This window comes from Gallinula chloropus (assembly GCF_964237585.1).
Source record: "Gallinula chloropus genome assembly, chromosome: 5".
NCBI classification, from domain to species: Eukaryota; Metazoa; Chordata; class Aves; order Gruiformes; family Rallidae; genus Gallinula; species Gallinula chloropus.
Window position 1 is genome coordinate 53060765 of NC_140090.1, and position 24869 is coordinate 53085633.

Sequence of the window (24869 nt, forward strand, 5' to 3'; positions counted from 1 at the left end):
GAAACTGAGCTCTTTGTTCATTCTGATTATGAATACTTGCACTCTGCAAGTATTACCAGTGCTACTTCTTCAAGTAGGATGGAAAAAAAAAATCAAAGCAGATTGCAGGGTGGTGATCTGTGGCCTGACTTCCACCTTTCTTTGTAAAGTGAAAAGCATGGTTATTGTAGCTGAAAGCCTTCCTTAAGGGTTCTTAACTGTACAGCTATGGAAAGTGGGTTTTTCGGTTTTTAAGATTGCCCTGGACTTGCAACATCCCATCTAATTTTTTCCCCTTTCCATTCCTCATGGTTCTGTTTGGTAAGTTGTGTTTTCTCGATCCTTCTTTTTATTATTGATTAGAAATTTGCGGTTTGTCAAGCAAATTTTTTCCAAATTGTCTTGAATAAACTGTGCTTGACTTTAATGGTGCTGCTGATTAAAGGGTTCACCAATGGCCTAAATTACTCTTGCTCTAATTTAACAAATGTAATTTTGTGCGCTGTTTTTTTCTCCTGAAATGGGTATGTTAATTATTTTTCCTTCTCTCCTTCTTCTCCCTCCTCCTCCCTCCTTTTCTTTGTAGCCAATACCTCTACTGAAACAAAAGATGAATCACTCCATCACAATGTCACAGGAACAGATTGCTAGTTTTCTGGCCAATGCTTTCTTCTGTACTTTTCCACGTCGCAATGCAAAGATGAAGTCTGAGTATTCTAGTTATCCAGACATTAACTTCAACAGGTATGGCACTCTGGAGTAAATGAAGCTGATAACTCCTCAATGAAAATATTATTGTTGTCATTTAGGGGAAAAACTCACTGTTTCTTTTGTGTTTCTGTCATTAATTTCAGTGGTTTGCTTTCTGTCTGTTTGCCTCCAAGGAAAAAGAAAACTGTGCAACTGTGTAAGAAAGGACCTTGTTCACAAGAAATTATGTTTAATATTCCAATTCTTTGTTTTATGCACACACATGCAGAGGCACGCTCTTCCTCTGCTATAATTGGTCTGGTACAATTCTCTACCTCCTCACAAACTGTTCATCTGCAAATGGTGTATTTCAGTTGTGCTTTGAGTGTTCTATATGTATTTAAGCTAAAGGTCAGTGTTTTCCCAGCCATTTTTCTGTTGTCTCCTTTGTGTCAGCAGTGGTCATCTGCACATTAAGGCAGATCAATAGGACTTGATTCTTCAGCATCCATACAATCTCATTACCTTTTATGGCAGTTGGAGCTACATGCTAAAATAAACCTCTCCTTTTTGCTACAAGTCAGCCTAGAAAGGTTTCAATACTACAATAAGAGTTTAATTAGAGATACTGTCACTTCTAAACACTCCTCTCTTCCTTAACATTAGATTAGAGACATTTGATACAGAAATTTGTCTTCATATCTTTTATTTCTTATATATGCAGTTTAGTTGGAGGGAGAGGATAGAGATATTTCTTTGCAGAATATGGTTCATGTAGACTTGCAGATTAGAAATGAGAATTTGTCATATTCTGGGTACTTTCACACAGATCTGTGGAGGTCAACCTTAAGTTTATTACACTGGATTATCAAGCTAGAGGGTTGGTTTTTTATTCCTCACACCAAGAGATATAATGCATATAATCTGAACGCCGAGGTGAAATATAAAAACACAGTGCCTGTGATCCAGTTCACTTGGGTACATGTGTTGTAAGAGCTATGCCAGACTAAAACTTCCCAGAACAAATTGTCAGATATGCTGATGCTTTTGGTGCTTGCTGTCTTTAAGGGCTAGCACAGGTTTCTCTATACTGTGTATTTCGGAAGAGAGAGACCAGAAAACTATGCTGGAAGAAGGCCCACTGTGTTTTGGTGTTTATTCCAGTGGTGTGGTGGATAAAATATGAAGGAATAGGTCAGTGAGAGGTGGACTGTTGGAATAAAAGCAAAAAGAAACAGATGTTACGTGAATGAGTGGTGGAGAGAGTATTACAAGAATTTAGTTTTGTGTTGTGATACTGTATGTAACCAACTTAGTTGAAATCTAAAATGAAGGAGGGAGGAGGAGGGTGGACAGCATCCTATTTCTTTTTCTTCCTGCCAATCCTGTGTTTTCTTGCTCTGAAAAGTTAGTTTTTTAATAGCAAGGGTAGAGAATATGTCATGTTTCCAGCTATTGTTTCGGTCTTGTAGATTTGGTTCATTGCAGTGTGTATCTCACCTCTTACAGAAAGGCCTTTCATGAAGCTGAATATATTCAAAAGGTAGGAGCCAATAACTGAAGTTAAAATGCTTGTGACTCTTCTCTTAATAACATTGTGTCCTGGTTTCAGCCAGGATGGAGTTAATTTGTTTTCTAATAGTGGATAGAATGCCATGTTTGGGAGTTAGGATGGGAGCAGTGCTGATAGCACCCTGATGTTTCTAGTTGTTGCCAAGCAATCAAGGACTTTTTCAGTTGTTCATATTTCCCTGCTAACGAGAAAGGAGGGGACACAGCCAGGACAGGTGACCCGAAGGGGCCAAAGGGGGTGTTCCATGCCAATTACATCATGCTCAGCATAACAGGGGGGCTGGTGGGGGGAGGAGCAGGTGGTGCCAGGACGCACGGTTTTTGGCGACGGTCAGATTTCGGGACGGCTCTGGGCTGCATGGCCTGAGTTGTGTAGTTCGCTGAGAAACTGCATTGTGTATCACCAGTTTCATACATTTTTTGCTCTAAAGTCCTGTTATCATTGTTATATTTATCTTTCTGCTATTTTAGTAAACTATCCTTATCCCAACCCGTGGGGTTTTGGTTGCCTGGTTTTGGTCTTTTTTTCCCTTTCTCTTCCCTTCCCCCACCCCCAAGTTCTCCCCCTCTTCCTTTTAAAGAACAAGCGACCATTGGGGCAAAATCACGACACAGTGTTTTGATGTAAAAGCTTTGGATGCTGCTCCTCTGCTCTGTCTGCTTAGGGATGGCCATACCAGATTGTTCCTCACAGCAACCCTTTCTCCCCACAGTGTTATGGTCTGCAGCTTTTTTCAGGCTTAGTTCTTTCCTTAGCATAATTCATCTGCTACATGACTGTGAACTAATTACTTTGCTCTTTGGGTACAGTAAAATAATCTGCCACGGTTCCCTGAGAAAGTAGAATTACTGAGTGGATGTTAGCATTTGTGGGAATTTTACTTTAGCAAATGTGGTGTTCCTCCATTCCACTCTTTCTGCATTCATAAAAAAGGCTTCCTCCTCCTCTCAACTCTTTGAGACTGGGGAAAAAAAAAATCCAAAACTTGTGACTTAAATTAGAAACAGAACTCTGTAAGCTCACATTTTCAGTTTTACACAGCAGGCATTTGTCAATTCAACTTATGCAGACTTAAATAGTATGTTTTTATACACTACAAAATAGTTATGGTTTCTACATTTAAGAGCCATAATATTTGCTCCCTCCTCCCAATCTTCTGGTGCTTTAAATTTTTATGTGGTATTAACTTGCACGTTATGACTTTCACCCCTGCTCCCCCTGCAAGATACAAATCTGACAAAACAACAGACACTTGGTGCACAACACTGAGCATTTACTCTTCCCCCACCTCTGCTGTCAAGCATTTTGTGGTGCACCAGTGCTTGGCACTGTAGCTACAGTGATGACAACAAGTTTCTTGTGTGCTGGTGTATGTACTAATACCTGCAGCTGACTGGGACGAAGCCCATTTTGTGTGGTAGCATTACCAGAAATCACCTGTGCTTTTCCTCATCTCTGGTCTGATGGTCTTGCCACATGAGACAAGGAAAAAACTGACCATTCCTCTCTTCATTCCACTTAAATAGTGTGTTGTGATACTGTCTATTTTGATTGTTCACTATGCTACAGAGTGAAAGTCACTTGTGGATAATTAAACACTCCATAATTTAATTAAATTCTTCCCTTTCGTACTTGGCAAGGATGGGCCTGTTACAATTTAAGTCATAACATAATCCATTAAAAATGCAGTTAAAAAATGGCATCTGTAGTTTAACTTTGAGAGCTTGAATATTTATAAATCCTAGTAGATAGAATGACATCTGTTCACTGGCCAAACATTAGATCATATTAAATAGCACAAAATACCCCTTCTATTCAAAATATCAAGCTAAATTTTAAAAACTTGATTTTTCTTTTTTAAATATTTGTATAATATATGATGTGGAAATTCATTGAGCAGACTTATGCAAAAGTAACTCATCACAAAAGAAAGAAATAATTGCCATTTATTCCTTTTACTGATAAATACTCCTCTTACTGGTAAATTTTCCCTAGGAGTTGCATGCTGGTTGAATGTGGAGCATGAATTGCATTGACTCTCCTGAGACTGTCTCTGCATTGTAACAGTGGTTACATAGTTTACAGTGGTTAAACAGTTTACAGTGATTATACTTATAGTTAATCTTGGTGAATAGTTTGTGATTTAACAGCATTTTCATAAAAAGGGGAGAAGTGCTTGTTGCCCCTCACCTCTGGAAATTCACTGAAGGCTGAAGTAACATTGAATGACGCAGTCGCTTTGGTTACAAAAGGCTTCTGAGATGAAGTCCAAAGGTTAACGTAGCACTGCCAAGTCCACCACTCAGCCATGTCCCTAAGCAAACGCTTTCTTGCATTTATTTTTGAGAAGATAATAAAAAAGATACAGTCCACTGTCTTGCAAGACTTTGCTCTCTGGGTTTTTTTCTTACCCTTGTTGAATAAGTTCCAGAATTCAGTAATTTAGGAAAATACCTGATTTGATTACATGTAAAAGCAAAATACAAGAAAAAAAAAATTCCTCAATTTTGAATCTGTGTTCTGGATGACTGAAAAGGAGACAGGCATGTCGAGGACCCATTTTGCTTTTGCTGTCTCATTGACCTACTACAGATCCATTCTTAGCTCTTGGGTCAAGTTAGAACTCCTTTGTTTTCCTTTTGCAGACAACTGGTGTAGTTAAACTGGAGCTGTTATGCATCTGCTCCCATCAAAGCATTTGAGATATTTTCATAATTGAAGGTAGCAATTCTAGTGATGTAATTCTGGTGGATTTTTCGGTCTATATATTAGTGGATGCTCTGGTCTAAGTATTCTACTAGGACTGAATTTCTTCATCTTTATCCAACAAACCTTTAAAGTAATTTCAAGCGATTGGAAATGGGGGGAAAAAACCCCACTAGTTAAGATATATATGTCTTTTATGGGATGTATAATATATGAAAGGAAATGGGCAAACTGTATAGTACGTTTATGCAGGAGAATTGAAATTGAATTTACTAGTAATGCAATTGTCTCTTCATAAACATCATCAATTTTGCAACACTAATGAGTATTCTCTGGGGAATAAATTATCTAGCGACTTTGGGAGAACTTGGTTTGGAGTGAGAGATGCTCCTCTGAAAAATCGTTCTAGGTTTTCTGTATTTGTAGGCACTGATCTGTTACACCTGCTTTAGGTCTGTGTTTTAATTAGCCTTGGATGCAATACTAGAGTAGAACTTTCTGAACAAGTTTAAATCAGCATTTGTGTGTGGTAAATGAGGAAATACTTTTGAAATCTACAATTTTAAAAGGACGCTCTTCTTAAGTCAGCTGTAATTAATTTGCTATAGTGGCTAAAACAGTACCCAATCTGAATACTTTGTCATTAGCTTAGTAAATATAGTCCTTTGGGGCAGAACTTAGTTGCACCATGCTGCAGGGATGTCTTTAGTTTTAGATACTTGGGGCAAAACTTTGTACCCTGCTGTTTCTTAGTGTTGAGTACTTGGAGTTTGACACTTTACTGATGAAGTAAGATGCTATCTGATGCATTTTAAAACTCATAAATCATCAAAACCTTTTCCTAAAACAGTTTATAATGCTCCAAGTTACTTGCCACAATAAACAAAAGTACAACATGAAAAGCACAGCGAATAGTGATGTGAGGATATGTGAGTGTATGAGATGGAAACTAGATTTTTGCATTTAGATTACCAACAAAATGATGTTGCTCAACTTTCTGTTATGACAAATCTTAAGAATCACTGCTTAATCTAAAGATGAAGTTCTAATTAAACATATGGGTATTGAATAGTATGATGTTCTTAAATAACTTTGGTATGACAACAGCTCACGCTTATGACACATGACAGTAGGAAAGAAATTGCCTGTGTGATTGGATTGAATATATTGTTTTTCTCCTCCTTGATGCCAAGGGAATTAAAAAACTCTAAATTACTTCCTATATAAACTAAGAAAAGGAAGGTGGTTTTAATACAGAAAAATGGAATCCATACTATGAATTGGAAGAGCCATATACCAGGCATCAGGAAATCAGAATTGAGGTTTCTCTATCTGACTTGTGCAATGTTGAGTGATGCTTTCCTATTGTGAAGTGCAAGATCTGGACAGAGGCATTTTCTTTGGGGCTGTTAGAACACTAATTATTTTGTCTGCCTTTCTTCTCAGGAGGAATCTCTCATCTGAGTTATTTTGCTTTTGGTTTATATAGAGAAGTCTAAATTTCATTAATTGAAGTTTTAATATTCAGAATAGCCACACTTTTAGTTTTCACTTGAAATATTTTCAATGGCTGAAGGGCTTTCTAGTAAGGGTTTACATTTCCCATATTAAACTTGCTAAGGTTTCTTCATCTTATGTAATAGCTGTTTAAGTATTCAGAGCTGTCTAGGGCAGTGGTCTCCAATTTTTTTTTTCATTATGCATACCTATCAGTAAAAATTTTTTGAGTGTGCACCCCTGATATATGTATATTTATTTACTTACAAATTATGCATATGTGCTACTGTAATAATGTATTGTGTTCTAAAATGTGCACCAAAAAAAAAGTGTGAGATAAAGATGAAATTAACGCTATTTCAAGTATCTTTTTGGTCTATGAAGGGCACAAAAGTATTTTCTTCCTGCATTGTCGTGCTCAGTCCCTTGGGTGCTTTGCAGACCAGAGTGGGTGTGGGGTATTGTTAATCATAAGATACAGGAGTGAATCACTGTGTAATTCATTTCTCTTGATTACGGGAGTGTAAATGGTAGCAATAAAACACATATTGCAGCTCTGCTCTTCATGAAAAGCCCGTTATCAGTAACTGACTGGAACTATCTTCCATCTTTTTCATTGAAGCAAAGCTGTAGTGATCCAACACTGGTTTAAAAGGCAAATAAATATTTCTGTAGGGGGCAGGGGAAGCCCTAATCCATTGAAAAAGCTTTCTGAGAAAGTACTTCAGGGAAGGGACACAGGTAATTAATATAATTCCAGTTATTTCTGTCTGGTAGGCTGTGTTTTATTTAGAGAGACAGGAGATTGTTCTCTTATCCTGTACAATCATGTGATAAGCATACATAATTGCATACACATTCCAGTGCATGCGCGATGGGATTATCTCTCTGTGCACATTAAGGCATACAGATTTCTTAGACATTAAATACACTGATATCTATAGGTAGTCCTTAACATACTTAATGACTATGGTTACCTTGAGCATGAATGAAACATCAAATAATGTTGTAACAGAACCTTTACTGAAACAGAGTTTTGATCAACTATGCTTAGGATTGCAAATCAAAGCTTAAAAAAATAGTGCATTAAACATATGATACTGGTTTTGGGTAAAAAAAAAGTTTAATTTTTCTATTCTGGCTTTGGAACACCCCCCACCCGCCTTTTTTTTTTTTTTTCCAGGGAGAAAAGTGCTTCTGAGTTCCCCAGTGCTACTGACGTAATCCTAACTGATGAGTCTACTGTGCTACACTAGATTAGTTTTTCCTTTAGGGATCTGTGTATCAGTATGAAATTTTAGTGATTCCCGTTGAGATTGCTAGTAATTGAGAAAGCTCAGCCTTTTAATGAAAATAGCCCTCAGTCACATGGAGAGGAATAAAAGTTTGACCGGAATATACGTAAGCATAGTATTTCCACCCTTGCATGTATACACCCAATAAGCTTAGGCTTGAAATGCAACAAGATACAAAAAGCAAGATGCTTGGTTTGGTTTTTTCCCCAAGTGTTTTGCCATTCTATACATTGGACTAAAGCTCTGCTCTTGAGATTGAGGGTATTATCAGTGTTTTCATTTCTGCCTTAACTTGCCATCCTTCCCCTCACTCCCTTTACTGTGTAAAATTCATCTAGATGAGGTTTTAGTAAAATGTCTTGCACTTGCTCAGGTGCAGTACTTTTTTCTTCAGTGAGATCAGGCTGAAATATAAGAAACTGTGAGTGTGTCTTCAACTGCAATAGTAAAGAAAAAGGCACTTTTTGGTGTCTGTGGTAGTAATGGAAAAGCACAGGTGGTTAAACTGTGGGGACCACAGCTCTGAATTTGTGTATCCACAGTTTTGCAATTGGCACTCATAAAATGCTGTGGATTTATAGGAAGTATTCTTTGAAGTATGACCCATACTGCAAATTTGTACATATTGTTACAGTGTGGACAGCATTTTGAGTTTTATGAGAAGATCCAATTTAAATTTAAACGATTATGGTCTTTGCCAAGAAGCACTCTAAACCCAGCCTGGAATGGGAATCTTCATCTAGGAGGTTTTAACCACATGATTGTAGTGGTTTCTTCTGCTTGTAAAATTACTGGAGCCAGTTCTTCAAGTAACATCAGGGGATCAATTTAGCTCTTTGGAAATTAAATTTTGCAGGTGAACGACTGTATTGTAATTACACCTCTGTCGGAACCAATGTATTTAAAAAAATGTTTACTTCAGCTGGCTCAGCTCTTCCTCAGTAAACTGTATGCATGCCAGGGTCACTTTTCTGTAGCTCCTCATGTTATTAAATCCCGTTGGTGTTGCATCATTGGAAATGCACCCATTGAAGTACCTTGCCAGTTGCCAAGATAATTCTAAAAATCTATAAACCACCGTGTGGACATACTCCTTTGTGTCTGTATTGATGTGCATTCTTTGCTTCTGTTATCTTGAGAAGATGACACACTTGTGCAGTAATGCTGGAACTACCATGTTAGGTTTTGATTACAGAGCTACTTGGCACCATTGGTTGAGGCACTGGTCAAGTTCTTTAAAGCTTTTGTCTCTGTTTAGGTGTCAGAATATTTGCTAGAAAAGAGGTTTCATTTGGCCACAATGACTTTAACCGTCTACTTTGTGTTTACGACACTGTTCACACATCTACTTTATGTTTTTAAATCTCTAAACTTGATTCCTCAGAACACTCCACTGTTTCTCCATAGAGGTCCTTTATTTGATTACCATTGCATCTACCCTGGCTTGGAGGCCAGAGAACCAGAGATGAATTTGTAGCTGTTTTGTGATTAGCCCTGCAAGCTTTGGTAACTCCCATATCTGCTAAATTGGAGTTAGGTGCAGGGCAGTGGGAATGTCTTGTCCAAAGCAAAAGAGCTTACATATGCAGTTGCCAGTAATATTTCAATTACCTTGGCTGAAAGTAGGCTTGCAGTGCTTTACATTTGATTTACCGTGCACTTCATTTGGCTGAGTTCTTTAATTGGAATTAATGGGGTTTGGCCTTGGTTTCTTTTATCAGGAAATGGATCGTGTGGTTTCCACTTAAATTTTTGGGTGGATTTTCTTTAGTAGGATCTGTGTCTCAGAGCTTGAAGAATAATTTTGCTTAGTATTGTATCGATGCCCTTATCTAACTTTGCTTTTCAAAATGGGGACGTTTGCTTCAGAAATAAAATTTCTTGTAATGTTGCCTAATTAATCATTTTGGAAGTGAGGTTGAAGATTAAAACATTCAAAACTTTGCCATGTTACATTCTTACTTAAATTAATGTAGGCAGGGCTGGGCCATTTTTCTTATTGTAAATATCACTTGATTTTACTGTTGCACTCACAAAGATGACTGGTTACTTTGTGCTGCACTTGAGAAAGCTTGGCTGTCCGTGTGCCCTGGGGGGAGTGATGGTTTTTCTCTTGGGCTTTTCTCCTTCCAGCTTCAGTATAGCTCGGTGAAAGTCTTCTGGATCATTCATGTCACTGTGGCATGATTTATGAGGAAATTTAAAAGAACATCTGAAGCAACTAAATGCAACTGAATGAATATCAGTAACTTATTAACACAAGGGTTTAAGGTTAATTTGTAGTCCATTAAAATCGGTGGGGATTTTTGAGTTGAAAACAGATTGGTAATGTTGTAAAGCACCTCTACTTGAAATAGGTTTTTGGTCTGGTTACATGAAAATATGGAAGTAATATACTAGTGGATTGTAGTTTGCAAACATATGTAAAAGAAAAAGCATATTTGCACATAGTCATCTTCAGTTTCCTACTAGCTCACTAATAAAGGTACATGCTAGACACAGAAAATATGAAGTGATTCCCAGAATATTGATCTGGGACATGGTGTCTGCAACCTGCCATAAATGGCTGTCCTTTTATGAGTGCATTCTGCTTTGGACAAGCATAATTTGTGGTGGATTCAGTCCTAAAATGTGTGGTCAGGACTGGTGTTGCCTGCTTTTTAGTAAATACTTTAAAATGTGGTTTGTTTTGGTTTCCCGCCCCTCTCCCGCACCACCTCCCTCCCCCCCCCCCCCCCCCCAGTATTAAACAGTGGATATTCAAAGAGAAAGTGGTATCTATGTTAAATCATGAAGAAGAGCAAATAGTGTAAGTGGGAGGTGATGAGAGCCCATACGCTAATGGCTGTAAAAGAACTGATGCATATAGCTCCTAGGTCAAAATACAGTTAACTTTTAACACCCCACAGTATTATTCTGTGTCCACTCTGTGGAGTATCACTGCACACAGGGTGTGCCTGTGCCAGAACCCAGAGTTTTTCAAACTCTTTTGTGCTGCCCAGTGGTTTTTACCCAGCTGTACAGGGCCAGAACAGAAATACAGGTACTTTTTTTCATTATTGTAATTATAGACAGTGTTTTGGGAATATTTATCAGATGTAAATTAGATATTTTCAGAAGCAGATCAGCATTAATCTGGCTTTGATCCCAGAGGAGAAAGAAGACAGGTAGTTAGCACAGCTTTTAACAAGAGAGAAAACATACTGAATGCCTCAGATATTAAAGAAAATATTTGGTTGAAATTCTCTACCTGACAGAGTCACTTTGTTTTGGTGAGTGATTGTAATGGATGAAACCAAGTTCATCTGCTCTGCCATTACCATTTACCTTGATCTGACTTATTTCATATATAGCTTTTCCAATTCTGGACTTCTGCCTAGTCTGCTGGCTATGCCGAATCCTGCATCACCTTTGTGATGTGAAGACCTCTCTTGCAACATTAGCAGGTTTTCAGTCTGATGTAGAGAGACAGAAAGGTAGTAAATGCGTGACTAGGCTCATAGATTAACTAGTTTAACGGATTCATATCAAATGGGACTTCCAGATAAAAGGTGAGACGTAATTTAGGCAGCAGATGCACACATGAACTCTTCCTTTTATGAACTCCTCACGAGTTGAGCAAACACAACTGCTTGATAGAATTTGTAGTTTGGCCTGTTTTAAAATGGACTGTAAAAGTCCTGATGAATTATTCAAAGAACAAAAAAGTTTTCCTAGAACCTTTTTATCCTTTTTAAAATTACTTTCTGTGACTTAATATAGATTTTGAGTGAAATTAGTCTCCTCAGCATGTATATGTCATAAGAATTTTTTAAATACTGTAAAAAATCTGGTTCACTTCACTACTAAAAGCTAAATTCATCTGGCAGTGTTCTGGTTTTAAAGGCAGGTTGTCATTCTAGTTCATGGAAACAAATAAATAACGTTGTGTCATTCCTTTACTTAGACTACTGGGGGGGGGAAATTTTATGTCCTCAGGCCTTTCACTCGACCAGACATCTTTTAGTGGACTTCCTACTCAAAGGATATTATTTCTGAAGTCGACGCAATTCTTCTTCCTTCCAGATAAATTCCATTATGTGTTGTCAATAACAATACCTTGTCACTTTGTTGGAAGTGAAATTAAGGAACGCGTGTTCGAGTTGCTGGAAGATAGATGACGCAGTGAAAGTATTTCAGCTAGTCTTAAAAAGAATGCTTTCACTTAATGGCTAAAAATAGGATGCTTCTTTTCAATGCTTAGGTTTTTACCAGTGATGCCAGTAGCATCCCAGTGGATGAAGCCATTTCCATGGGGGGTGGGTTCTTTTCTTTAGAAATGCTGCTGGTGCAGTGCAACTCCTGGAAGCAGAATGGTTGCATTAGTTCTGCAACTCACTGACCTGAAAGTAGGGTAAGGCATTTGGATCTTGGAGTGCTCGACCAGTCTGTTGCTAAGAGAACTAGTAGCATTCAGGGGTGTTAACATTGAAATTGTATGGCTTTTTTGGTAATACAAAATTGTCTGAGATAGGCATTTGCTTAGTCAAAAACTTAGCAAGTGAATGAACTTTTTACTCCTGAAGACCCATGTTAGAGGGGGGCCGTCTAGTGAATTCTTTCCACAGTAGAGTATGTGAATTCAAGGCTAATTGAAATATATGCATAATAGTTAAAAAACCAATTCACAATTAACAAGTAGCCTAATTGCTATACAGTATATCCTTGAAATATAATTAATTGCTTTGATTTCTTGCATTTCAGATTGTTTGAAGGACGGTCACCAAGGAAGCCTGAGAAACTTAAGACCCTTTTCTGCTATTTTAGGAGAGTCACGGAAAAAAGTATGAAAAATAAAAATTTTAATCCCGTTAAATTTAGAAATGGCTATGCAGCATCACAATATAAGTAAAAGCCAGCTTGCTAAGTACGCTGATAGTCATATTAATGTCACTTCTCATATAAATGATGCATGCAATTAAACTTTTTTGTATGGAACTGATTCCGTTTTCTTTTTTCTGACGCACGCAAATATATGTAAACAGGGGGTGTGTAAAATATATACAGAAATATTTTCCCAGCCCCTTTACATGCACACTTTTTATTTATATAAATATATATAATTATACATATGTATAAAGTTTGTAATATATGCAACTATTTGCTGCACCATGTCAGAGTGAGAATGTAGAGGGAACTTAACACCATACATAGTCATCAAAATCACAGTCATAAAGATTCTGAATCAAACTACAGATTTCCTGGAGTATACATGTTTAGTCCTTTAGCTGTAGCATTTGTAGCCCTTGGGGATTTTCCCTTACCTGTGTTGATGTAACAGGTTTTTCCCTTCTGTTTTGTCAGAGCTAAGCTGTTGTAAGATTTGTCCAGTACAACTAAAACAAGTGATGGGAAGACATGACACATTCCAAACTCTTTTAGAAGTTACTACATAATACTTTCCTTAGTGTGTGTAGACAGATCTTCTGTTGTTACTGTGAATTTGAACATCTGAATAAGCTTACAAAAATTTGTTTTTGAGAACTGTATCAGAGCCTTTATATTGTATTTTTGGAGAGAAAGAGATTTTATTACAGTAGCATACATCACATCTGCAGTAATATCCTCATTATAGTATTTTTTAAAGAATTTTTTCTTTACATGTCAATACTTCACTGTCAGCTTCATATTCTCAGAAAGGCTTATTTTAAAAGAAAGCCAGCTTTGAGCTGTTAAATATAAAAATAATTTTCCTTGCTTCACTTTATCTTCAGTTCATCATTTTAATTCACCACAAATTAAATGCAGCTACATCCTGTTTCAGCTATCAAACTTTCAACATTGTCAATAGAACTAAAGCTCTGAGGCAGAAAGTAAATTGTGATCTATGTGTGGGGCTGAAGAGAGTTATAGTATTCTTGGGTATTTTAAATGCCCAAGTAATAGTTTTCATGCAGCTGTCCCTGACCCCCTGTGCATATGAAATCTGTTTGGAACATGCTTTATGGAACTGCCTTTTTGGATTTATTAACGCTATAACTTCAATATTTAATGAGATTCTTGAGTGCTCTTTTATTGAATTAAAAATTCCTGTCATACCTTTAAAAGAGCCCATTTCTTGTTCTTTTTTGTCCAAGGAATTAGTTAGACTGAAGTAACTTAGCTCTATAAATCAGTGTACTAATTTTGCAAATGGTAAGTGAATTCCTTGTAAAAGAATACAGTGGAGACTATATCAGCTGAAGACTTGGTGCTCAAAAGCTAAATGCTTAATTTGTAAAATATTGCTGCGGATACCAGAGTTCCCCTGTGGAAAAACACTTCATTAGTAAAAGCTGTGCACTTTTTTAAGAGTATGCAACCAGTTTTTCCCCTAAACTCCTGTAATGTTGAAGAAAAGCACAGGCTTATTTAAGGCTCTTGGAAGGATATGCCTATGCTTTACATACTATCTGATTTTTATTTTTATTTTTTTTTTACAAGCCAGTGCAGTAGACCTACTGGAGCTAAAAAAATGAGTCTCAAAGTAAGTTTTTATTTGGATGAAATCACCTAATAAATGGTTGCTATTTTCTTTCTGTTGCAAAACTGAACTTTTTTGAGTAGAAGAAGGGAAGTTGATAATGCCTCATTCCTTCAGTGAGCAATAGCTCCTCTTTTTCTCTTTGGGCAGGAGTCTCTTCTCAGTTGAAATACACTGACTTTCATTAGCGTTCTGGCAGGCCTGAAAACAGCTGGATTTGGAATCCACTGACACTACATCTTTATTGACCTAGGAGGACTTTCTCAAATATGAGCTGCTACTCTCACCTACCCATAGGTTAACTGCACTGTGCATTGCCTGTTGATACGGACCAGTAGTCACTTTTAAAGGTTCACAATTTCTTTTTCCTAGGATCTCAGACTGGTTTGGATTGGAAGGGACCTCAAAGCCCATCTAGTTCACCCTGCCCATGGCAAGGGGTTGGACCTGCTCTGCTCACTAGACCAGGTTGCCCAAAGCCCCATCCAGCATGGCCTTAAACATTTCGAGGGAGGGGGCTTCTACAATGTCTCTGGGCAGTTTTCACAAGTGGTAGCACATTTTACAACAATTGAGTCTTTCTAATAGTGGAATTCACTTGAAGTTTTTCTTTGATCTGGAAAAAGGAAAATGCTCCAACTCCAAAGGGAGAAGAACAGTGAGTATTTTGGTCTTCATGTTATGTGTTTTCAACCTGAGTGTAGGCTGTCAGGAGAAGATTCAGTGCCGCTCTGGAGCAAAGTTAAGCTCTTGTGTTTCTGCTAAGAATGGTGTTGCAATTTTAAAAGCTTAACCCACTTAAAATAGCCTAAAGAGTAAAGCTCCAGGAGTTAATATGTTTTTCTCTGGGGTTGGTTTGATTGTAGAACCTACAGGATTGGTGACATTTACAAGACAGTGTCTCCAGGAGTTTCCAGACTGGGAAAGGTAAGTCATACTTCCTGTTCATGTAAGAAATTTCTTAAGTCAGTAATGACTGAATCCCATGCAGATTCAGGCCTGGAAATACTACAGAAATCAGTGTTTGGTATGAATTATTACAGAGGGAGGTACAGAGGGAAGTGTGTGAACTGCCACAAGTGATTTGAGTGCCCTTAGTTTTCCAGTATGTTTCCCTGTGGAGCAAACTAGCCTTCAGTGATTTTTTAAAACAGTAGCGTGTCCTTAGTGCTGTTGCTTGAGTGGGAAAGAGAGGACTTGATTTCAGAAAGGACAGGAAATACCATGAAGCATGAGTGATAACCAGCATGCAAACATGAAGAAAGCTGTGTTGCAGCTTTCTTGCTGGTTAGCAAATTAATGTGGGGAAAACCTTGCATGAAAAATGTAGAGCTTTGATTTCAAATTTGGGGTTTCTGGTGAAAGAGGTGGAGAAACTGGGAAAATTGGCTGTTAAACCTTTACAGATTGTTTTTGAAAAGCAAATACATTTTCTTTAATCCACCAGGATTTTCTTTTTAAAATGCCCTATGCTTAATGTGTGTAAAGAATTTTGAGCTTTAGATGGGTTTTTCTTTAAATGTGCATGCCTTTGTGGAGATTCTGTAATCATCTTTTCTGCACAATGTTCTCCTCAATGATAGATCTCAGAAAAAGCTGTCTAGATTGCACGTCACCTATGAAGGCACCATCGAAAGCAATGGACAAGGTATGCTCCAGGTAAGGGCACGTAGCAGTAAATGTCGCTTTGTCATGTTTTTCTCATGCTTTTATCATCTGTCAGCTTAATGAACTTATTTTTTTATCTTCAATTGACTTAAATGACAAGTTGTTATGCAGTGTAAAAGAAACACCAAAATTAATTCCATGGGCAGTATTGGTGCTTGTCAGTATTCCCCAGCTCATCTAGGTTTGCACATGCACCTGGTACAGAAAGAGCTGACAGAACATCACAAGCCTTGGACAGCTTCAGGTCTTTTGGTTCAAACCAGGATCAAAGATTGACAAGATCAGTTTCAGACTGTGATCTTGATGAGTTGTCAAGGGTTTCAGTTTATTTTTAAAAATTATTCTTGTGCCCCAGACAGTGACCCGGTCAGTGGTTCAGGAAACTTTCTTGCTGCTGCCAGCACCATTGTTTCAGTCTGGGTGCCAGTCAGCAAAAGAAATTCTTAAGGAGGATGTGCTGTCCATATCTTTATCAGGGAACATATTTGAGTTTTCAAATCAGTTGCTTGATTTTTGTTTTTCTTAAAAAGTCTGCCTTCCAGGGTTCACATATCAATAAAGAATTATAAGTGCTTGAGCCAGGAACAAGCATTGCAAAGGAAAAGGAGGAGGGAGAATAGGATGACTTCTTTTTGCTCAAACGTTCATATGTCTTGTGACTTCATGAAACTTCAGCACTCAAATGTCTATTGAAACACACATTTTTTATTATTGGGCAACTGCTCAATAATAACCATTTTGCTGCTGTGTCTCTATTCAACTATAACCTTGGAGGTGAGAGAAGGTTGAATTATGCCTTTTCATGTACTGTTTCTGATGTGCTCTCAGAAAATGCGTATTGTCCACGATGTCATATTTTTCCTCCTGGCTATTTCAAGTCTTAACAAACAAAATATCTCTGCTCACAGTAAGAGTGTGCAGGATGACCAGAGAAAGACAATGAAGTGACCCCAGCCTCACTGGGCAGGTTGGATCGGGCCCTGGGCAACCTTGTGTAGATCCAGGCCTGGAGGTTGGTGGCCCTGCCTGTGGCAGCGGGGTTGGACCTCTGTGATCCTTGGGGTCCCTTCCAACCCAGACCATTCTATGATTCTATGATTGGCTGGGACAAACAAAGCAGCGATGGTGGCAGTAACAGTTTTGCTGTCAGGCTGGTGGTCATCAAAGGCAAGATGATGAGTCAGGTCACCAAGGTCAATCCTAGATGTCTAGTCAGCAAGTGGGCATCAGTGGAGGACAGGGCTGGCCACATGCCCATACACAATGTGTCTCTGGGACAGGGAGATGTGTTTGTACAGGGACTTTGTGCGAGGGGCACAGCTAATGTACAGTTGAATGCTTGGGTAGTTTTCATGTTACTTTTTTGTATTGTAGTCAAGTTCAGTAAATCTTAAACAACTGAAGTGTGTTGGTATTTCCAGGGTAGACTTCAGGAATGCTTACCGTGGCAGTGGCTGGGTCTCAGGGTGCTTTAGACTTGACTCTTGCCTCCTGAATCAGTTTGTAACTTCCACAGATGTTCACGTTACTTTGGCAACTTTTGTTCCACTCCCATAACTGTGCTCTCATCACCTATCTAAATGAAGTTCAGTAAGAAGCTAATAGCATTGGAAAGATGAAATGACTTTTAAAAATTATAAATTTCCATGGGCATAAATAGTAATCACTTAATTGAATGAACCAAATCCTTTTAAAACTGTTTCCTATATAAAAATAAAGTAATTTGCAAAATGTGTTACGCAGCAAACAATAGTCCAGAGCTTTTCTGTTTCAAGCAGAAACCTTGATGATCAAATGATTTGCCTTGTTCAAGCACATTTCAAGGAGGATTTGTAAGAGATTCCTTCAGGTACAGAACAACTGGTATGGGGCAGTGCTAATCTAAAAATGCTTCAGTGTGGACATCTGGGGCAAAGTGCTTGGTAAAGGACAACTTAATGATTCTTCAGTGTCTGTAAAATGCAAAAGAATACTGTAAATTGCTGCTCTCATCTTTCATGTTCACTGGAATGTGTGTTGTTCTTAAACATGTGCTCTTCAAGGAAAACCCACAGAACTTAGATTCAGAGCATTTCAGATGCAAAACCTTATTTTGCTGTGTAATATCTTGCTCATATTAAGTGTTCTGAGTAGAAAGGAAGAAAGAAAAGCATATTGTGAATTGAGTTCTGTGCTGCTGCCTTCTATCTTTAAGTCACGGCAGATGTCAATAGAATTTTTTGAAACGTATACAAGCTTTATTTACCTTGGTAAATGAAATGATTTTGTGCTGATTGTTTATCTCAAAGTCTTCCTGAATGTATTTTTCTTAGGTTGACTTTGCAAACCGTTTTGTTGGAGGTGGAGTGACCGGGGCAGGACTAGTGCAAGAAGAAATTCGTTTTCTAATCAACCCAGAACTGATTGTATCTAGGCTCATCACTGAAGTCTTGGATCACAATGAATGTCTTATCATCACAGGTTAGACTTTGCACTGAATATTTCATGTCTTATTCTGGTTTTATAGATAGAAAATGTATTTCAAGTTGAAGTGTAGTGCGTTTAAATGCTGTGGGAATTAAAAATACTTATTAACAAAGAGGTTCCTTCATTACCACACCTCTTAAGACTATCGGGCTGCTGTGCTCTCTAGAGGAAACAACAACAAAAAAAAGTGACAGCAAACAGAACTTTTTTATCCTACATAAGGGTTTGACTCAGTGTCTTTAGGCTTAGCTGAAGAATGCTCTTGGGCAGTATAAGTGACAGCTACAATTACTAGCTATCAGGTGGTTCCAGCTGTTAGCAGGTAATGCTTCTGTAACCATAAATCAGGGGTTTTGTTCCTTTCTGGAATGCGTAACGTTTGATGTCATCAGTGGGATTGAAAACTCTAAGAAGAGGAACCACCTTCTGGTTACTATAAATTTATGCCTTTTCTGTGAAAACTTTTTGATAAATTGTCTTTTGTGATTACCTTTCTAAGAAAAGGAGCCTGAAAATTCATGGCCATTGCTGGTTTCTATTGTGCGGTTTGGGTGTGATACTATAGCAGGATTAACGTATCCATTTTCTGGGTGAGGCTCTTCTGGGGAGAGTAAAAACAGAGCACAGCTCTCTCTGTAATAACTGGTTGGGGGAAAACACTAAATGAATGTTTTGAAAGACCTTATTTCATACCCCTGTAAAATCAGTGATTTGATATGAACAAGTAAAGGTGAGGATGTTGGGGTTTCTTTCACTGAAGCAATATTACATTTTAGTTTTCTTGAATACTTTGCAATTAGTATTTATGATATGCTGTTCTTCCCTAATGGAAATGGCCGTTCCATCATTTTAATTTCATCCCTGGAGCTCTTCCACCTCAGTTCTTAGCCAAGTCTCCACCGCGTTTCACAATCCTATTGATAAATTACATTCTTTATGATGCATCTTGACTCAGCGGCCTAATGGGTATAAATATGTAGCTTAAATTTGAAGAAGAGTCTGAGAAATTGGGGAGAAATTAAATTTGTTGTGATTGCAGGGCATCTGGTTAAGATCACTGCTGTAATGAATATGGAACTGGTCATACAAAAGAGTTGAGTTCTTCAGCACAGACATCTACCTACAGAGATGTCAGCAGCAGTGCCAAAGATTCCCACAGTTGGGTTTCTGGTAGAGCTGTGAATAAGTGTCAGTGTTTTTCATTTAGGTTTCTTTTTCCTCCTTTGAGTTTAAATATACTTGGGCAGCATGAAGAGCAGATGAGGCGGCTTTAAATCACAGACTGCACAATGGCCAGTCCTGGCCATCTCTTAGCGATGCATTTCAAAGACTTCTAAGCACATTACCCTTGCAGTCAATGAGATCAGACAATTGGTTCAGGGGGGAAAAATGGTATTTCAGCTGGATTTACCAAACTGATCATGCTCCTGTCAAGAGAGGTAGAAGACCTCTTTCTTGGTGGCAGAAGAAAGAAATCAGAAGAACTGATTCAGAGAGGGAGAAGGACCTTCCCCTCAGCTTTAGCAACAAATCCGTGTTTATTTTGGTGACTGCAAACTCTGCTGTTGTGCTTTTCACATGTCCTCCTTTTATTCAGTGCTAGTGGTACTGCCTCTTCAGAGCTCGAGTTTCTAGCTCATAACACATACTGTAGGGACAGTATGGTGGAGATTTTTCCCCAATCCCTGGGAATTTTATCATGCCATACAGATCATATGCAAACAAAAAGCTAGACTGTGGAGTTTGAGAAGGATATATTCTTAGTAATAATTGTAACTCTTTCTAGATGTGTGAGATGCCATGAGCACTAATACTTGGCAGTTTCACTGTCTGATGCTCTAATTACTGCAAGTTTCATGAAGAATGTATTGTTGAATGATACTTGCATATACTTTCTTTTGACTTTAGGATTTTTGGTTTAGTGTTTGTAGATTGTTCTTGAAGTTGTGATGGAACTGTGCTGTTATGTTTTATTTGTAGCTTGGCTTTTTTACCTCTTTATTTTTTGTGGGAAGAGAAAATGTTCACCAGAAACATTAGCTTATCCTGTAGCGCTCCTGTTCTCCCAGCAACAGCAGTCTGTATCCCAGTAGTTTGCAGGCAAAAGTGCTGCCAGTTGAATACCCATTTTTTTGTCTGACAAATTTCCAGAGCTTCACTTATGAAAACCCATTGATTTTCATTAACTTTGGCTTTCTGGGAAAGGAGTTTAGAGTTTGTGCGATTTCTTTGAGCTTCTCTGTTATTGGTATCTTTTGTTTTTTGTTGTTTTTAATATATATGTGTATTTGCTTGTTTGCTTCCTGGTGCTCTCGTCGTCAGACACTACACTTTTGTAAAAATTAATGAAAACAAGGAACTTTGTGAAAGCCAGCTTTGATTTGTCATTTAATCTATCCTGCTAGCAATAGCTTGATAACCTGTCCTTTTCTTTCCACATGCTAGGCACCAAAGGAAATGCTTCCTTTTCAAAGTTGGAAGTTTTGCTAGGTTGTCTCCTGAAGGGAGCACTTAGAAAAGAAAGTCACGTGCTTCCCTCACCTGTCTCTTCTTACTATTTGCCAAGATGCTTTTTCCAAGCGTATCAGCAAAGCAGAATTTGACCTATGTCAGGAAAAGTCTTACTGAAGGTTGATAGCCTGCAGTTCAGTTGGAAGACTGACTTTCTGAATATTTCAGCTGCTCTCACGGTTGTTCTTTGAATGAGGACGTGGATGTGTGTGAATGTTTAGGCATATTCTGCCGTCACAGTCCAGGACTTGGATTTTGTAACAGGAAGTGAATTCTTAGTGAGGAATCTTTACCCGTCCCCCTCATTTCACACAGCAGCTCTTCAAAATAGCCTTATGGAATTTCTGTGCCCTCAGTATGGTTAATCATCTAGATAAATCTAATTAAATGATGAGTGGATAACAGGGCAGATGAGTTAAAGAAGCCCTGATAAGTCTGTTCTGTTAAAAGTCATTGGGGTAAATGGGGAAAATGTCTTCAATATATGCATCATTTTAAATACTTCTTAAGAGCCTGTGTTTCCTGTGCTTGAGTCTACTGAAAGCAAATGTTCAGATTCCCTTGTCAGATGAGGTTAAAAGTGAATAGTTTTGTTTCTGATGGCTCAACTTGTACTTGGAGATTGAAAAACTTGGAGATGAAATTTAACCGTTTGCATTCTCACTGATCTGTGTAATAGATGGGTGTTACTTTTCTTACTAGTCATCAGAGTTTTTGTCCTGTTGACTTACACCTTTCTGAAACCTACTTTTCTATTGCATTTAGAGGTGTAGCTGGTGCCAGTGTTTGTGATTAGGAAGTTGTTTAACAGTCCTTTTCTTACTCTTATTGTTTATAACTTGTGCCAAGCTGTATCTGTATGAACTGAGATTTTCCAAGCAAGGTATTCCTCTCAGTCCCCTACTTTTGAAATTCAGCTGTTGTGAGCTCAAAATGGGGAAAAATTGTGATTTTTTGCTATGGTGTGCCTTTAGGAGTACTTCTCTGAAGCATTTGTGCATCCTCAGGACTTGAAATAAGGTCCTGAAGATTGGTTAGATGAGGTGAAAGGCAACCATTTAGAAAGGTTGTTATCAGCCTTACTCTCAGTTAAGATGCTGAACAAATGCACAACAGAATGATAAGGAGAAAGGGTGATTTATTTCCCAGTGAGACCAGGAAGCTTAACAGACCTACCTAGCCATACGTAAGGCTGCCCTCCGGACTGTAGGGCACCACACTGGGTAACTCTGACATGTTGAAATCTGCTTCATTTCTGAGCATCAGCGTTTTCTTCTGCTTTGTGGGTTTTAATTTTGCTAGAGGAATAAAACACGTTGGAGAAATCAAACGTGTAAACATACTGCTCACCATTTACATGTTTGAGTATCTTCCTAAACTGTCAGCCCAGGTGTTTGCTCAATTGTGATGAAGTAGGCTTGCCACATTTCACTAGTGGAGTGACTACTTTATCATTGTGTTCACACAAGCAGTAGCTTCAATAAAGAATAAAGCAAGGAGCTGCTGGCGCAAAGTCTTATATTCTTTGTTAGATAGTGAAACTTAAAGTTGACAGGCAGTTTATTGAGAAGCTATTGAATTTGTGTGGCAAAGTTGGAAACTATCTTGTTATATACTGGCCATCATACATAGATCTGCACTTGTAATGTTCTGTGGAGGATGCTCCACATCATCTGTGGAAAAGCTTCCAGTGGTTACAATAAGATCTCTTGGTGTAGATGTGAGTTTCTGTTTCCCTTTGCTTCTGAGGGCTGTGTGTTCCTTTGGAGAAGCACTGATTCCTATGAAAGGCTGCCATGTAAAAAAATTTGTACCTGTTTTTGTATGTAATATGGAAAATCATTTGTTTCAGGTACTGAGCAGTACAGTGAGTACACAGGCTATGCAGAAACTTACCGGTGGGCAAGAAGCCATGAAGATAAGACCCCAAGGTAAAGTTCCACACAAATGTTTCAAGTGAAGGAATAAATAAAGATTATAAATTTGAAAACGTGGTGCTTAAAGTAGTTACTAGCATTTCAATTGCTAGAGAATTTGACTGATTGATCCTGCTCTTCCATAGACCTAAGAAGCTAAGAAAGTGCTGTCATATTACTAATGAGATATTAATCCTAATAAATAGTACCTGCCAATATGTCAGTTCTTAAAACAACATCTTTTACGTTTTATGTATTTCATCCAAATTTTTGTTTGGATTGCAATGTCACAAGAACTTTGACAGTGATATGTCAGGTGCCACAGTGCAGCTGATGTAGAAAGCTCTGAACTCTTCAGTTTTTTTCTCCAACAACGTTGTTATAGTGCATACACAAAATTATTCTTTTGGCATAGAAACATACTCAATGTACACTCATTTAAATGTTGGAGGAAGACAGAGAGCCAAAGTGCTTTACTTTGACCTTGTGGTGTTCTTAGGCACTTAACAAACAGTGCCACGTAGTTAGATTTGTTTCACCTTCATGCCCAAAGTCTAGCCAGAGTGCTTCTAAATTTATAGGGAGACCTGTCTCACTTCTGATGCTGCTTTCATACCTGGCTTACAAAGAAGAAGAGTGCTCCATTGTCTGTTATGAGCTCACCTTTCTAGTTGCTTCTCACAGAGAAGCTCTGCAAGGAATTTTGGGTCACAATTGTATTTCCAGTATTAAGCAACTAATGGCATCTACTTTTCTCCTCCCTCCATTTCCAGGGATGAATGGCAGCGGCGCTACACTGAAATTGTTGCTATAGATGCGTTTCACTTCAGACGTTTCCTTGATCAGTTTGGCCCGGAGAAAATTAGAAGAGAGCTCAACAAGGCCAGTGGCTTTTTACAACAACCTGCAGCCTAAGGCTGTTTCATTAATGTTTATAGCACCTTTTCAAATATTTTTGTATTACTGTCTTCTGCTAGGGAAGTTTTGTGTAGTTGTGTCTCTTAGAAAAGGTATAGTTCAGGGTTGTGCTCTCAGATGTTAAAGCAGAAGCTTGTCAAATAGAATGACACTTATCCTTTGATATGCTGTTCAAAGGTGTCTTATTTAACTTTCAAGAACGTTAATGAAATTTGGATACATATTTTGTTAACTCTTCCCAGTCCTGCTTCTAAACTATGATTTTAAGTTCTCTTCCTGTGATTGGCTCTGCTTAGTCCTACTGTCAAGGTGGAGAAGGGGGTGCCTTATTTTAACATGTGAGAGGTCATAAATACAGTGCTGCTTGCTTTTCTTCCATCTTTCTTGTTTGCTCTGAGGTATTGCCATATTACCTGGGAATTTATCTATTCATATATCGATGTTGTCTGTTCATAAACAGGTTCAGCTGTCATAAATTCATATCTTTAGTTGCATGATAGCTGTGAGGGCTGTTAAAACTGCATATGTGTACATACATGTCAGTTACAGCCTACAGCAAAGGAGGTATTTGAGAGACTTTTCAGTCAGGCCAGTTAATCCTTTAAACAGAACTTTTGGACTGACATACAGAAACAGTACTCTTTCTGCTAATAATTCTTACACATTATTTAGTCATTATCACTGTGCATTCAACAGTCGGTCCTTGACCTTGCCCAGTGTTAGCTGTGTGCACACAAAGCTGTGCTGCTCCAGTGGCTATTGTTTTTGACAGTCTTAGTCACCAAAGTTGTTCTGATGGAAGAGCAATTTGCAAAAGGAAGCTGGAACTGCAGTGAGCATCCTTTCTCTCCCACTGCGCCACTGCCTCCCCCCCCACCTCCCCGCCCTACCTATTTTGTGATTTTGTTCTTAAAAAAGGTGTTTAAGTTTTGTAGATGGTTTCTAGCCCTTGGTCTCTGCCATGGACTGTGTCCTGCATGGGGTTATTTTCCCATGCCGCAGCAGGTAATTACCATGTTGCATGGCTGAGATTTTCATGTTACTTGTTTTTACTTCTTGCTTTACTGCTGCTCCTGTTCTTGAAACTAAAGCAGTCTTCCCAGGTCTTGAGGCTGTACTTTTTCAGTGACTAGTAATTGCCATCAGCA

At 38.3% G+C, this 24869-nt stretch overlaps 1 protein-coding gene across 2 annotated transcripts in view; it reads left to right on the forward strand.

Annotated features, from left to right (window-relative positions):
• Nucleotides 1-24869, forward strand: part of PARG (poly(ADP-ribose) glycohydrolase) — a gene marked incomplete at both ends in the record, with an annotated part of 63939 nt that overhangs the window by 31471 nt on the left and 7599 nt on the right. For both annotated transcript variants that reach the window (XM_084264794.1, XM_084264795.1), the window contains 7 exons: nt 566-723; nt 12484-12563; nt 15109-15169; nt 15826-15901; nt 18223-18370; nt 22740-22818; nt 23577-23685. In XM_084264794.1, coding sequence (XP_084120920.1) covers nt 566-723; nt 12484-12563; nt 15109-15169; nt 15826-15901; nt 18223-18370; nt 22740-22818; nt 23577-23685 — 711 coding nt within the window. The remainder of the gene's footprint in view (nt 1-565; nt 724-12483; nt 12564-15108; nt 15170-15825; nt 15902-18222; nt 18371-22739; nt 22819-23576; nt 23686-24869) is intronic.